The 16,036-nt window shown below is 39.0% G+C and overlaps 2 protein-coding genes across 4 annotated transcripts; both read left to right on the top strand.

Annotated features, from left to right (window-relative positions):
• The first annotated feature begins 3 nt into the window (after positions 1-3).
• Positions 4-2,284, top strand: Pfdn1 (prefoldin subunit 1). Of its 2 annotated transcripts, none has more exons than XM_022830811.2 (4): positions 4-146; positions 1,268-1,333; positions 1,592-1,692; positions 1,942-2,284. In XM_022830811.2, the coding sequence occupies exons 1-4, from the start codon at positions 108-110 to the stop codon at positions 2,111-2,113; spliced, it is 378 nt and encodes a 125-aa protein (XP_022686546.1). In that variant the 5' UTR covers positions 4-107; the 3' UTR covers positions 2,114-2,284. The 2 variants fall into 2 exon arrangements, with proteins under 2 accessions (XP_022686546.1, XP_022686547.1); XM_022830812.2 differs by lacking the exon at positions 4-146 and adding an exon at positions 193-286.
• A 5,129-nt stretch (positions 2,285-7,413) lies between these two features.
• On the top strand, positions 7,414-15,189 carry LOC111259099 (uncharacterized). Of its 2 annotated transcripts, XM_022830801.2 has the most exons (8): positions 7,414-7,701; positions 8,557-8,774; positions 9,559-9,703; positions 10,182-10,496; positions 10,806-10,969; positions 11,659-11,847; positions 14,188-14,301; positions 14,648-15,189. In XM_022830801.2, the coding sequence occupies exons 1-8, from the start codon at positions 7,587-7,589 to the stop codon at positions 14,783-14,785; spliced, it is 1,398 nt and encodes a 465-aa protein (XP_022686536.1). In that variant the 5' UTR covers positions 7,414-7,586; the 3' UTR covers positions 14,786-15,189. The 2 variants fall into 2 exon arrangements, with proteins under 2 accessions (XP_022686536.1, XP_022686537.1); XM_022830802.2 differs by lacking the exon at positions 9,559-9,703 and having other exon boundaries at positions 7,415-7,701; positions 8,557-8,769.
• Positions 15,190-16,036: the final 847 nt, after the last annotated feature.

Genomic DNA, 16,036 nt, shown 5'->3' with positions numbered 1-16,036 from the left:
TAGTTCGAGTGTACACTACTGGCTACTATCCCGCCGTTTTGTCGAAGCGCTATTGAAAAAAAGTATTCGGCGGAATCCACCCAAACAGTACAGATTCTGGCAGCATCATGGCGGCCATACCAGCGCCTGATTTGGAACTGAAAAAAGTAAGACTTTTTAGACGATTTCTCAAATCACTAGTAAATGTTGGCGATGTTGTGTGTGAAAAAAAGTAACCAAGAACGCCGTAGTAATCGAGCGAATTTAGTTAGAACATAACACTGCTGGAGCATTTTGCCTTCCAATGGTATGATGTGTACTTAGAACGTGCTGTGACGTTCGAGCTTATTACTGATCCACCGGAAATTCATTCAGTTAACCATTGTACGCAGATAAACATAATTAGTATTTTTATATTACCAGTTAGTGAACTTAATCGGTGCTGTCGCGCCACCTGCCTTCAAAAATGTCTTCTTTCATCTGAGTCTAAACAAAGAGGGCATAACGACAGACGAACAGAGTGGCATACCTGAATGTTTCGTAACCTGGAAAGTACTAATGATTGTATTAAGCTTTTAAAAACGATATGTATAAGCTTTAAACCATCATTTCAAACAGGCTTTGCCGGACTTTGCGTTTGCGTCAAACGGAATATAAATTCAATGTATAAACTTTTTTAAACAGGTATGGCCCAATATGATATACTGCGCTTTACAATTCACTTTAGCATTTGTGGTCAGTGAAAATACGAATGAGTGTATTTACTGTGTTGTTCTAGATTATGGATCGTACGTTTTTCATATTCCAATCGTAAAATCTAATAAGGCATTACAAAATGATGTAGTTCAAATAGTTTAAAAAAGATTTTTGGAACTCGGTCTAGTTCGACATAGTCTAGCTGATAATGGTAACAACGCGCAGGACCGTTTCCATGGTCGTGCAAACCGTGCATATGCACTGGAAGCCTTTGAAACAGTTTCTTATATTTGTACACTTTAGAGCTTTCAGTAATAAGTTGTGCTTCATTCCATATATTGCCCTGATTAAACCGTTTTGAAACAACGCTATGGTCCAAATACATTTAAATCCAGACAGAACTATCACCTTTTCATTGTTGTTATTTCTAATTAGTTCGAGCTAATTAAATATATTCAGATTCGTACATATTTTTCAATCTGTGTAAATTACTTCATTTTTGACTAGTGCAGCCCACTTATTCTACCTTCTAGAATTACGCTGACCCGACCTATCTTTGGCTCTGCCTTATTTCTCGTTTGTATTGTCTCAGGCTTTCCAGGAGTTGCAAAGCAAGATGGTGGATACGCAACGAAAGCTACGGCTGGCAGATATGCAGGCAAGTTTTCAACACCTAATTTACCAGCGTTGCAGTAGCAGGTTTATCGCCTTTATTCCTTATTTCACTGATTTTGTATAGAACATTTAATGTATCGAACCTGTTCCACCATTTAGCTCCAGATAATGCTGAATGCAGCTATACATGAAAACTAACCCAACAGTGGCTTGAAACAGAAGAATAAAACTACAGATTTTCATAATAAAAAATATTTCGATTTCTTTCTATTGTTTTTTTTTTACTTGCCTTACTTTTCAGATAGAATCGCATTATATCTCCATTCGGAAAAGCAATATTGCCAATTCAGTCATCTCTAGTTACCCGGCAGATACGCGGATGTATGATTCAGTTGGACGAATGTAAGGCTTGTTTTTCCATTAAATTGCCGTTAGTGAATTGCACACTCACTGCGGATACTCTTGACACTGTAACACAATTCAACAAAGAAACTAAATAATTAGTCATAAAATTATTACAATGTTATCCAAAGTAAATCTTGTATGTTTGAAAAATCCACGCCGTTTGCATCATTAACTACAAATAGTAACTGTTAGTATGCTAATGCCAATTTGGTTTTATTATTGTTAATGTTGCTATTAACATTCCAGGTTTTTGCTTAGCAACAAGAAAGCGGCCAAGGCTAAATTAGAAGCGCGAAATAAAGCCGCCGAAGACCGAATCAATCAACTCGTGTTTAATAAAACCTATCTAGAATCGGAGCTCAGGGAGAGTAAGGACAATTTACGTGAACTGGTTGCTACAAAGAAAGCTGCTGCTTAAATATAAAATTATGTACCACCGACATATAAGAATCTTGTAAAAGGTCCACGCTAAACCTCTATCTATCTCGCAACTAGTCTGTATAACTTATAATTGTATAATTCTACCTATCGAGCTACGAATGAAACTGATGCTAATAAAATGACTCGAAGTGTGTGTGAAAGAAAGAAACGTACTGAACAATTTCTATTCTGGTAATTTGAGCTGTATTTCAAAACAATTGTCGGATGTAAAATGGCTGACTTTCGCGAATTTGAAAGTCTTATCGTGTAATGCGTATGCGTCTCTGAAGTATGGTAGCTACACTAAATTTCTGCTGATCTTTTTGCAATAGTCGTGAGGACCAGCACCCTTACTTAAGTCCGACTATCGGTAGGCATATAGCAGACAAGTGTTCAACTTAATTTTTCGTTTGGTAGTTCAGTCGGAAGGTAGCATTATCACAGCAATATCATTCTCAAAAATTAGTACCTATGTGAATGGATGCACTCCGATATGTACTTTTTAGTTATTTTCATAATTGAAAGGTGCCGCATCATCAAGTTCGAGTAACAAATATATCTACTATGTGTTTATCGTCATTCTTTTGCGGTTCTTCCCTCTCTTAACCGATTTCCATCTTATCAGCAATTTTTAGTTCTGATGGTTTCAGCTAGTTTTTGAGATCTTGTTCATTATTAAATGTATTGTTACGAATTTAATTAGGGAAAGGTAGTACCTAGTCAGCGTAAAGTCTGGAGAATACGGTGGGTGTAGAAAACCCCGTACCCAAACTCTTTCAGAGCGTGGTGCGGTGTTGTCGTGTGCCGTACTTTACTTATAAACTCCTCCATTGTAAAGAAGCTCGTTCACACGATGTACTGGACCAGAAACGGATTTCCGTTGACCGTTTTGTTTCCTTCAAGTATTGCCTAGTGCATACAACCCTTTCAGTCCCATTGTCGTATTTTTAGGATATGGATCTGGCTTAATTCTCAGCTTAGGTGTAAGCTAAGCTCCCGAAGCTATCGGTTCGTATCTCTGTTTGATATTAACGTGAAGACACCACTTCACGTCACGTTCTTGAGTGAAAAGGACTGGAAAGGCGGGCCTCTCAACAGTTTTCATTCAGTGTATAGAGCACGCAGGACCCTAAGTATATAAGAAATGCGTATGGTCAGGATGACTTTTGATAGCTGCATGACTAGGATTCATCCAATTTATGAGTTGTTTGCCGGTCTCCTTTTTTCAAAAATGCGCTTGGGACGCTCCTATCGAATTCGGATGACTGACCTGAGAAACGCGCATCCTCCAGTCTCTAGATGCCGTTACTGACTTTGCAAACCACATTTAGGGAATTCTCCTGAGTATGGGATCCGCATTGTACATGGCACAGATCTGCCGCCTGCTTGAGAAGTTTTTTGATCTCGGCAAAACGCAATATAGAGTCGATGTTGAGAAGTAGGTTTATAAAACTGGGAACATCCATGACTCGAAGTTAAATTTCGTTCAGTACAAAAGAAAATCATAAGTCAGAATAAGAGACTTCAGGCGTGAGGGCACTGTGACGCCTGAAAGCCGTACTGCAAATCAACCAACTCGTATGTACGTCAAAATACTTTTCCCAGTGCGTCGATCATGGCGCACTAACTAAACAGTCCCCGCTGGGTTGGGGTAAAACAAGTGTTGCACAAAACCTATGGGTTCATCCTTAAGGAAAATATACTAGTTCGGAGTAACACCGGAAGACCATGACCAATTCTTTCAAAATCAACCGAGGTCTTGATGCTTCCAATTTGTTATTGGAGTTACAGGGACGTAAAAACTGTAGCCGGCTGATGGCATGCTATTTCCTAGGAAGGGAACTGTGCGCCAAAGTATGTGCGTACCGACATGGGTGTGACGTGTGTCGGCATAAGGGAAAAACCAAGAAAGTATGTTCTTTCCTAATCCGTCGACAAAATATCTGTGAATCTGCCGCTGGTAGTAAATGAGCATCCACCCTGTTGAGCAACGCGATCACTACATCTATTGCGCTGATGGTACGATCTGCTTCGGATCGACGAGAGGTCCAGTTGTGTCGGTCTGTTGCTGCGTACTCGTCAAAAACATTCTCGACGGCTTTAAGGACTGGTAGCTATATCAACCGTTAGGCCGCTTGTTTCACCCGATACGAATCCGAATAGATGCTGGAAAGTACTAAACAGCGTAACGTGAACGAACCACGCGCTAAAGGATGCCGGCCGCAGGAAGTGAACATGCGTCGGATAAGCGTGGCAAACTTGTAATGCTACAAACATTGTGATATGAGTTAATCAATAATTATATGTTTACGGCTGTGAAGTGGCCACAAAGTGGCACGGGATGAAACAGTCGTGATTGTGCGATCTTTGATTTTGATTAATCATTAAGCGAATTTTCTTTCACAACTATAATTTTCAAGCTCGGACAGTCACGCTTTTAATCTTTCTAAAAGCGTTGCGCAGATTAAGATCCAACTAAAATTTTGCAAAGTGTGCACCGCAATATGTAGCCTTAGCTTTCAAAATTGCTTTTCAGTGTTTCTCGCCATATTCTTCAATTGCCTCGTTGATGATTGGCTAAGAATAGATCGGAGTTTTACACTGCCTGTGCTTTGTTATGCGTGGTTTTCACGCATGTTTTTTTTATTCGACCTCGAAAAATTTCAGTAAATAAATGAAGCTTGAGTTGTGATGAAAAGAGTTGTTTGAACAATTGGTCAGACAGGCAATGTTCTAAATAATAAGACTCAAGGGGCTCCTCAATGTTCAGCTCGTATTGTACAGAGCCTCGTTGATAAACAATGTTCGAAGCTCTTTAGAACCCCTCCTAGTGCATCTGGTATCGTTACAGATATCGGTAACGTTCGACCATTGTTTGATGAATGAAACCATCCATCAAATGAAACCGTACAAAAGTTTGCATTTCCCGTAGCCGGAAAGCTTATTTGAATACCGTTGAATAACTACTAGCTATTGTGTTCCAATTAGTCACTCTGAATCTACATGTACTATATATATAAACATTTTTTTGTTTCAAACCTCTATCAACATATATTAGGATAGAATGCACGGTATTCTAAAGGGCCCTTATTCTGTTTTGCTTAAAGCTAGCAACACCTATCTATGACAGTCAGAAGTTTCTTTTTGACAGTGAGGTTGATTTCTTTCTGTGTCTAGTTGATTCAATGTTTGTGTTATTATATTAACGCAATGGGTGATGTGACACCTGCTTAACTCAGAAACACGTGGTGGTCTAGGACCTAATCCCGGCGTATGCACGTTTCGTTTTGTGCTGGGAACCAGCCATCTGCGTAAATGCCTAACAGCATAAGTAACAGAGTATGAGAGGTCTGCGAATATGAGAGGTATGCAGCATACGTTTGTTCCAAAATAGAGATTTTATATAATGCGTGGATAGCTTGTTTCCTTAGATAACCCTCAGAGCTTTGTTGCTTGGATCAGAAACAACCACCAGATCTCCATACTGAATTGTCCAGTCTTAGGGTAGTCTTCTTGCAAAAAAAAGGTTTGCATCATTAACTGTTATTAATAGGTCTTATGTTTTCAAGCGATAACCCCCGAGCTGTAAACGAATCACGTATGTCTATGAATTACGTGTAAACTTTTTACTATATTCTATCTAGCTTTTTCATGTTTCATCATCAGTGGGAATAAGTCCTCATACGCAAAATGATTTCGACAGTGTACGCTGTCATCCCCTCTAATTTTATGTCTGGTGTTGCCGTTAGGCATAATTTTATCACACGGCTCGCTCCCAGCACGAAGGGAAGTCTGTCTATGCTCGGGTTAAACCTAGATCACAACGTGTGCCCACTATGCTGTCATCCTCTGGCTCCTCTTAATTACCCCGAAAGTTCTAGCCTAGCAACTGCGAATGAAGATCTAATATTGAGCAAATTTGTAGTTTTTTGCCACTGATATTTTTAGCGCGAAATGACAACCGAATTAAATCGTAATGTATATAGATGACTGATACTCGTTGTTCTGGAAATGCGGCTTCGTGAGAACGAAGTTACACTTGGTCAAACTGCGGACTTCTTTCTATGATTGTTTCTATTAGCTTTCTTTGTGTAATAGCCAATAAATTATAATGCCTTTTTGTAAAATGGTACGGAAAGTATCTATTGTGGGCATCTTCTTGACTAAATGTATCTTGTCCAATGAATAGTGCAAAGCTTCCTGTCTTTCAGTTATAGTTGCAGACACAACTTCAGAACTGAAGCAAGACATGAACATTAATTCTCTGATCCTCAGCTTCCGAGTAAAACTATTTTTAGTCCATTAAAAATCTTGAGGGCCTTGACAATGTGAGTATACACTGAGGCTGAGTAGTGAGTAACTGTATAACGTCTAGCATACTGCATGGCTTTAGCGACTGTTGTCTGATTCATTTATATGAAATGGTTCATTCTAATGTGTCCTTTTCTTGATTCCAGGAAAGAGTAAAGAGTCTTCTTGAACTCTTGGATGTTAAGCAACATAAAAATCGTTGCAAGCAAGCATAAAAAACAAAAAATATAACCTATGCCTTTGTAAATTATCATCTGGTTTCCATTCAAACCATAATCAATAAGCCTTAAATCTAGAAGTGGATCATCGGATGTTGACCATTATTTTGAAGCTCACCCTTTTCCTTTTATCAAGCATTTTTCGCGTTTTATATTGTTTAGTTAATATTGTATCGCAGCGTATTTAGGTCCGCCCCGCCAAAACAGGTCATCACGAAGACCGTAGGCAATGGTCTAACCATCGCATCGATAAACCTGTAAAAGTTTTGAAATATTCAGACGAATGGAAGCTGCTTTGTAAATCATGCTAGTGTCGAACTTAGCTAATCCATTCAAAAGGGAAATTTCGGTAAAAAAAACGGCACTCTGGTCTTTCAGATTGATCAGCCGGTCACTAATAGAATAGTTGTATTTCGAATATTCGATGCATTATTTGTATATTAGTATTTCATCAACACGAAAACAACACGTAACATATGTGCTCAATTGTATATTAATACAGATACACTATTACAGTATATAATTGCAGTAATAGTAAGTAAATAAATAAGTTGTTTCCAGTGCCATCTCAATATAATTATCAATTAATTTTACTACGGAATAAAGTGCAATATCTGTTGCCATTCGCCAGCTCGCTGTTGTTAGCTAGATACTCGGCAGAAAATGCTAGCGTATGGGGTTTTTACTTTGGTTCGCGTCAGTAATTACGATCGATTTCACGACCGCGCGATCTTTAATATATAGCAGCGCTCTTATTTTGCAACACGTGTCAGTTAAGCAGCTAAGCAGGCTGTGTGACAGCAGGTCTTAGACCTTTCAATCTGTAAAGGTTAGCCTATAATTTTTTGGCTCCTAAGACTATAAATACAAGTCAAGCAATCCGTGTCATCGTTTACTGGTTTGGATTTGGCGAGGGTTCGCTGAGCACAAAGCTAACTAGCAATGGCTCGAAACTGGCTATCGGCGGCGTTTAATCAAGCGACTATACTTCATTCGCTAGAACGAAACTTTTTACTGATGCTGATCTTGAGCACAATTTACGGTTGGGAACCTCGAGGTTTGTTTACTTGAAACCATTATTCCAATAATAGAGCATCAAAGTCCTTTATAGACAATAGATAACATAGTGGGTAATACTTTTAAGAATAAGTGCAGTCGATCGTTACATAGCCGTGATTGTGTTGCATATAGAGAACAACCGCTTTTTCTCAATTCTTTAATTAACCATTAGTAAATCTGCTAGTGATTGTCTTCCTTAATGAGGCGTTTGAGAAAAAGATAACTAGCATATACATGTTTAAGACGTTTGTTGACACCAGTGATTGTTTGAAGTAAGCTGAGCTGACATTTTACCGACAATTAATTATATAGCGTTACGATAAACTGTCAACAGTCAGTACTGCTTCACCGAAGGATAGCTAGCATGGTTACCCCTTTATGGCTGATCGTCCCGCTAGCTATTCTACATAGTTATCGCGTCAAGGATTGATGATCAGTCAGACGTAAAGTCTTTCGTTTGATTTCGGCATACAAAAAAGCGGTCGGTTGCACCCGTGATAGGTAGCAGGGTGCAGGACTTTGAGGAAGAAAACAAATGCATTGATTTCTCAGTCAATGCGTTTATGTGCCAACTGTATCTTAAAATATTGGCTTCCGGCGTATAGGATGATAACTGTTTTATCGGAGAGACGCAAAGCGCGTTCAGGCTAGTACTGTAGGCCGATATAAAGATAAAATATACCGACTTTCGGTGGCTGTAATTGGTAGTCCTATCGAAAGGCGATGCTGATTGCGCAGTTGGAACAGTTAAATATGGCTTGGGAAAATCCTATTTCACAATCATATTTATCAGATAAATACTAAAGCAATATTCATTTTGCAAATGCAAATAGAACAAATTTGTTCATTCTAGGACCTTCGAAAAATGGTTACCTACAGCTAGAAAATCTGCCCATAAGGGCTGATTTTCTTGAGTTTCACTACGGCCACTCAACTCCGGTTATCATATTAAGAAGACTATATCCACACGACTTTAAACTTATATATACAGTGCAATACTGTGATCAACTGAGAGATACCCCATATCGGTTCTGCGGCTACCACAACATAGAAGGAACCACCCAAGGTTTGGTACGAAAATTCTTTATCCGTTAAATTTAATATCAAATGTACTAAATTTCAATGATGTGACTTCAATTAAGGACTCCTGCTAGCAGGTCCGGCCTAACATTGAGCCGTCCTGAGCCTATGTGGGTGTAAGCAATCAAAGACGGGGTTATCGACTACTACTACTACTATTAGTGTGATAAAATGGAAACTACTACTGTGAACACTTCTAGTTTATAAACAAATATGTGCGTCTTCGGAAAAATATGTAATCCACTTGATAGAACAGGCCACTATGATAGACAAATATCTCGATAGGGTGGATAAACACCGAAGAAAAAGATAGTATTCTATATGTGGAATGGATCATTATGCTTAAGGTGTCACAAGGCAAGGGATAGTTCTTTTTCCTTTTGGGCTTTATTATTCTGCAGTGTCAATAGTCAAGGTTAAGTGGGTCTGCGCTGCGGCCCAAACGAATGTGAAGTGCATTAAGAATAGGGAGTGAACTTTAGAAAAGAATTAAAATCTTTTTATGTACAATAGTGGATGAAGTACTAAATGATACATAGATGTACGTTGCTGTTAAGCATGTAATTTTATCAAACATAATTCTGATAGAATTAAGTCGTATATAAAAATAATGTAGGGTTTGTAATTTTCAGTGAAGGTTTACTTCTAGATTGTTGAAATTTCATGCCGTCCTTTGAATCAGTTTAATTACGGTTTGCACTTGAGCTGTGAGCCCTGCTACGTAGACTGAAGAATACGTTGTATCTAACAAATGTGTGTTTATTATTCAATGCAGACGGCGTTCCCCTGGTTACCTTCGAAATATTACAGATTGACGATATTCCCTCTAGGCGACATAGGGTCCAGCGGAATAAAAGAGAAGTTTTTCGCCCTCGGCATACTTGACACGAGAACTTGCGAGAACTGTTACATCAACACTAGTGAGATTATTTAGCAGAGCCTCTTTGTTTTTAGCATTAATTGCTTTTCTATACTTTCTGTACTTAAGAAAAATGCCAGAATGAGTTCCCGTAACGAAATTGATTGAAGATCGCGATTCAATAGGGACGTGACAAATGATACAGAATGAGCACTAACGAAAAAAGAGTACCATTGCAGATACTTGGAAATAAGCCAGTCAGAGCTCGTGGATCATGTGTGACAAATAGACTTATTAAATTGATTTATTCAAATAATTCATGCATTGATTCTATACCACGAAAAGTATTTGATATTTTTACGCCGAGCATATTTTTTTTTGTTTCGTGCTTATAAGTACAATCTTACGTAAATACATTAGGTGCAAGTAATCCACTGATTTTTCATTCGCACCATTTCTAAATAGATTCTGACAGCATTTTTAGCCGGTGTCTTTGTCTTCTCAAAAAAATAATTACTGATATGTTGCTTCATTCACAGATATGTATGTAGAAGGGGGTAACGAGCTGAATTTGACCTACAAGATGGCTCCTAAAATTGATGAACTTGCGATGCTGCATATTGACATTGGAGAGGCCGTAACGCGTTGTCCTAGTTATCCTAGGCACTCTGTAGAAGTAACTTTAGACTATATCACGTCTTTTGGAGGGGGCGGCCGTTTTATTGCATATAAATGTTTCCAAAGAAAGTTCCGTTTAATGGTACCTATAGTCGGGCAAGCGGCGCCTGCGGTCCAATTAAACGGATATATATCATGTCCGCGACAACCAAGAATAAAAATATTTGGGAAAACAGGTAAGTTTTAACATTAGACAACTATGCTTCGAGGCTTGAGAAGTGTAAACTACTGACCCGGCCAGATGTATCGTCGCATCATTATTTAGATACGGCCTTTAGCTCCTTTCTAAATTTAGGAAGTCTTTCTGAAGTAAAATTACGTTCATATACTCCCGTAACAAGTTCAAGTAGCGTAGAACAGTGCACGATGGACTGTGCAAACCAACAACAGCATATAAATTGGCAGTAAAAATAGCCACTTTCAATGATAATAGGTTGGCGTATCTGTCAAAAAATTAACGAGACGTGTCGTCGTCTGTTCCGCAGTAGGATTCCCCATCACAGGAGAAACGAGCAATCGAAGGGTATACAAACGGCACTTGGTTGATCTTCTTTACGATTTTCCCGAAGCTCGTGCTCTTTTGGCGGATATACATATCAAGGGAATGAATGTTACAGCTGCAAACGGTCAATTGGTTAGCTTTGTGGAGGTAAGCTGACGATTGTGTCGATTCTACTAAATTTGTTAATAAACAATATCATATAAAATACGTGCAGCAGGTACTGTTCTACATGAAAGCTACAATTTAGTTACTTAGAAAATCGCTCCTAAATCCTTTAGACCCAGGAAAAATCCATAAGAACCGCTGTTTGGAACTTTGTCGCCTGTGCATCGAAAGGCTGTACTAGGAATAATTAAAATTACAATATTGAATTAAATGTGAAAAAGGCCAGCATGCAATAATGGTGTACTATTTAAAAACGGTACCAGCTATAATGTGCACACGTACGTAAGTTCTAAAATTCGCTTCAGACGAGCTTTCTCGAGGAACTCGTCCAATAAAGGAACCTGATGCGGGCCAGTTCATGGCTACTCTGTGTAAAATAGTAAATACTGTAAGATGCCTACAAATATATCCAGGTGGGGGAATGAACTTCTGATGCCGTACTGTATCTGCCAGGCGATAAAAAAAGAGGGCATGCATATAACACAACAACAGCTATGTGGCGTATAGCTGAAGGCTGTTCAGAGATAAAATTCGATTCCATATCAGGCATCGGACAATTTGGCTTTATAAATCTAATTTTTACAACACTATAACCGAGATCTAATGCATTCTACTGCAAACAATTCTTATTTTGAACGTGTGGACATAAATTGTGATTTTCTTTTACACAGCTGCGAATTATGAACGCCAGTGACCTAACTTACGTTGACATAAATGATGATGAGGATGCCTTTGGAATGGTACACCTAAAGGTTAAAAGCGCACGACCTGTGAAAGCATACACTGTGTGGGCGCAGGGAAAAAGGAACGGAACTGCTGAAATGCTCTTTCATGACTTCAACGTTAGCATGTGGATTACTGTAAGAATGCATTTATATGTAAAATATAGAATATCTTAGGCAAAAACGATATATTGCATACTGGAAAGACGATTGATCCTTTACTTTCGTATATATATATATATACATATATATTCTAAAATAATATGACTAAATTAGATATGCGCCACTTGATATATTTTGCTATAGTTCTGCTAAGCCATCATCCCATAATTGTAGAACTTCTGTGCTTTCTGAGCGAAAACCTGTGTGAAATGATTTTTATCCTTTTCATTGAAACGAACATTAGACATAGACCGACACAGATTATTCTAAAGGTGCAAGGTCGGGGCGAATATACGGCGGATGCATAGAAATATCCGATCTTAATTCTCATGACTTTTGCCGGGTAGCATTGCTACGGTAAAAGACGTGGCCTTTTCTATACGTTGGTTCGGGTTGATTCCTTTAACTATTGTATGTTGAAGTCTTGTTAATTACTGAAGAGGCCAAAACGAGTCACTTTCTCAAGCAGCGGCGGTGGCGGTGGCGGTGGCGGCAGCAGCTCATACTGCACGACTCCTTTCCAACCCCACTGAATACATACATACATAGCGTTGTTTTCTTTGGCGTCAATGAACGCTTTGTCACAGATTATCCACATTATTATCTTGTTGTATAATCTTGCGTCAGTCGCGGTCGATAAAGAACTCTTCGAAGGACAGCTTCGTTGCGTTTCTGTAGAATTTAGCAGATTAAAATACGATCGAGTTCATAAAAGTGGGACTTATTTAACCAGCTTTAAATGGTTTGAAAATGTTTGGTACTAAATATTGGCTGTTCACGCGTGGGTCTTGCACAACTTTCCATCGTGTTTCTCTGGAATTGGTCAGCCACTACGAGGAGCATCTTTTTTTTAAAAACTTCCAGAACGAATGCCATTCCTAGGTCGTCCCTTCCAATAACGCATCTTGACTATAGATAGCAGTTTTTTTCATGGACCCAGGCAGAATTTGCGCTTATGAGAATAAGAAAATTTTGAATTTTTGTAGAAATGAAGTCTGAATGAAAGCACTCTTACAAAGCGACTCATTATGTATGTAGCTTGGAAACCGCCCTGCTAGAAAAACGGCCAATACTTTTTCGACAATCCAATATTCCAAGGATTTCGTATCGTGCATCAGTTGACAGTTTTGGATAGCCAGATTGAGCTGAAGGATTTCTTATATCTTGAACAGCATAATGGCCTTTTTTCGAGTTTTACATCTGGCATCACCGTTAAACATAGTTCCATCCAACGATTGGCTCCCAACACTAAATGAACCATGTGTCTATGCTTTATGGGTTCAAATCTAAACCACGATCTAAATAAATCTAAACAACGTGTGCCTAAGATTAGCAGGCAAATACGTTACCTATTGAGCTTTGGGCCACGTACTGGCCTTCAAGTAATCAATGGGTAATAATCAATGTTAGTTCGGCATTACGATGCCACAAGCGAAGGTCAGCTGATGCCATAGAGGATACATTCGGAGGACGCGAACTGCCGTTCACACTTATGCAACACACCTGGATCTGCTGATAAGCATTTCAACTTTTGTATGGTAGTTCGTAATTGTTATATCTGGTATAGAGAGTCAGTATCTTAACCGCAGTTGTAGCGTAGGAATAAATCGAACCTGCGGTTCATGATGAATAAATTCCGTAGAGGGTTGACCAAAAGGAGCTTCAGTTTTTTTTTACTATGTTACCAACTAACGCGATCCAAGCATTCATCTCCCGCAAGTACTTCCCAGAGATATTATCATCCTGCAAACATGCTCGTAGATTTGTTACTGCGAAGTCAGGCTCAATACAAGCTACTTCACGAGCATCGCAAATTGAGGCGGCTTTTTCAAATTGGGTAGTTTTCATCACCTCAGATAAAATCCACTCCTCTGTTTTAGTTGTTACGAAAATCTACACACAAAAGAAGAACATAATTATCCAGTTACTGGAATTGGTTTTTACTTCGGCCCAATCAATATTGATTTATGTGTTCCTGATAGACGAATGCCGAATCTCCTGCTGTACTGCGTGTTTTCTAACTACTAACTACGAATCATTTCAAATGTTAATGAGCTCACTTGGCTAATTTTACGTATCAACGCAATGGGTTGCCGTGCTTTAATGACGACCCAGCAATGGCTTCATACATAACCCTTCACATGTGTAATGAGTCGACTTCGCTACCAAGCTGATACATAATTGAATAAATAGGGAACATGTTCTATTCAGCAGCGCTTGTTGACGGCTGTGCGTCTATTTTCTTAGTATTTTATTACTGAAAATTATTATTGTTGTTTTTTATAATCATGTCTCAGTTCGTGTTTTTTTTTTCAGAGCAACGGAAGTATAGCAGGGCATAGGCTTCAATTAACATATGAGCTTACAAACGTTAGCGGAATTCATATGGAAACAACGCAGGAAAGAATAAATTGGGTGCGGCAGTGGGAGGTACGTTCATACATCGACACCTGACAAATAATTTTAATGATTTTCTTAGTATTTTTATAGAATTTGCCAATATTTAAAAGAATAATACCACTGTCAAAGGAACTGAATTATAAAGGACTAGATGAACATGCACCGAAAATTGCTATTTGAATTGGTTAAGCTCAGTAACACCAACAGTATAAACCCACTTTCATAGTTTATAATGGAATGAAACATTGTAAAGGAAAACACGTAACCGGACTGATCTCTTTTAAAGAACATTTATCAGGCCTTCACGTCTCGTTTATTCGACAAGGTCATCTATTAGATGAGTGTTGTAAATCATGTCCTATTTGATCATTTGCAGAACGAGACACTGTGGAATAGCGTGCGCGCAGCTGCTGCGGAAGCGGGGCTACTCATTCGTGAAATTTTTGAAAACCTGACCAGTATAGTTAATATGCCGACCTATACGAAATTTTACTCTTTTCGTAACAATAAGTAAAGATGTGTGAAAATAGTCCTATCGCTATTTTCATGATTAGTCTTAGGCGGTCTTCGGATCTCTTTAAGGCTTGCCCAAGTCGCAGTTCTGGCAGCTCTGCCAAACTGTAAAAAAACAGCGACAGAAACAGGTTAGCCCATAATTTTTATGCAGTAAGGAAATACTTTACAAGCATGTTTTTTTTCAGTTTAATAGACACTGTTGTCGATCGTTGAAATCACGTGAACGCGTGTATCGCTCCTCTTGCTGCTATTATAGGTAGCACGAAGGTTTTTAGTTTGCGATTGGCTCCATAAATGATTCTGATAGATCCGTATCAGTTGTGTGTAATATTGTGAGCGTATGTGGTTTTGCCGCGTGTCTGCTTTTGAAATAAACTATTCTCTACTACGCTATTTACCGGGTCTAGATCGTTTTTGATAGGGTCAACGAGGTCATTTACCGGGTCTAGATCGTTTTTGATAGGGTCAACGAGGTCTTTCCTATGCGCGGCTGTTCATTCTGGCTGCTCATTTTTGGTGATCATAAGCGTAACTTCTGCAACAACAACAACAGCAGGAGATATTCGCATTAAATGTTTTCTATATCAGTAGTACTAAGTGTTCCTACCAATGGAAATCAACGCGGTGTTGGACGAGACTCCTTAGCCAGATGGCATGTCCGCTTATCATATAAGTTTGCGTGGAAAACTCCCAGAGAGCAAAATCCACGCTGCTTGTTTTCGGTGTTATTACGTTTCCAGAATTCTTGGCAGCGATAATTAACTTTGGCATAAGAGATTTTTAACTCTAACGTACTGAATCATTCCGAACCGTCATTTCGAAGTCATCTAGAAGATGGCCTATGACGTAATTAATCCTCTACTTAAAAACTTCACCTAAACGCACAGGGCAAGCATACGTTACGGAGCGTCAGCTTCAGTACTACACGCCAGCGGTTTCTGTTCGGTTTGCTGTATCAGTTAGATGAGGCCCACGATGCCTGTGCGGCAATGAAACACTTCGAGTCGCCCATTAAACATACGATGAAGAAAGGAACTTGTGATTAGTTACCGTTTTATGGATCTACCCAGTTAGTGTATATTATTTGCGCTACTGAAGCCTTTTTTATTCAGTTGTCATTGGGTCGAAGGGTTCTCAAGGGGGACTCAAAAGGTGCGATCTATATCGTAGTTAGACCGGAACTGCGGGGTGCACATACAGCTTCTTCTGAACGATGCCACCGGACTTGATTTCACTTTTGCCACAAATC

Source organism: Varroa jacobsoni, unplaced genomic scaffold (assembly GCF_002532875.2).
Source record: "Varroa jacobsoni isolate VJ856 unplaced genomic scaffold, vjacob_1.0 scaffold_294, whole genome shotgun sequence".
Lineage (NCBI taxonomy): Eukaryota > Metazoa > Arthropoda > Arachnida > Mesostigmata > Varroidae > Varroa > Varroa jacobsoni.
This window is presented reverse-complemented; position numbering and strand designations above follow the sequence as displayed.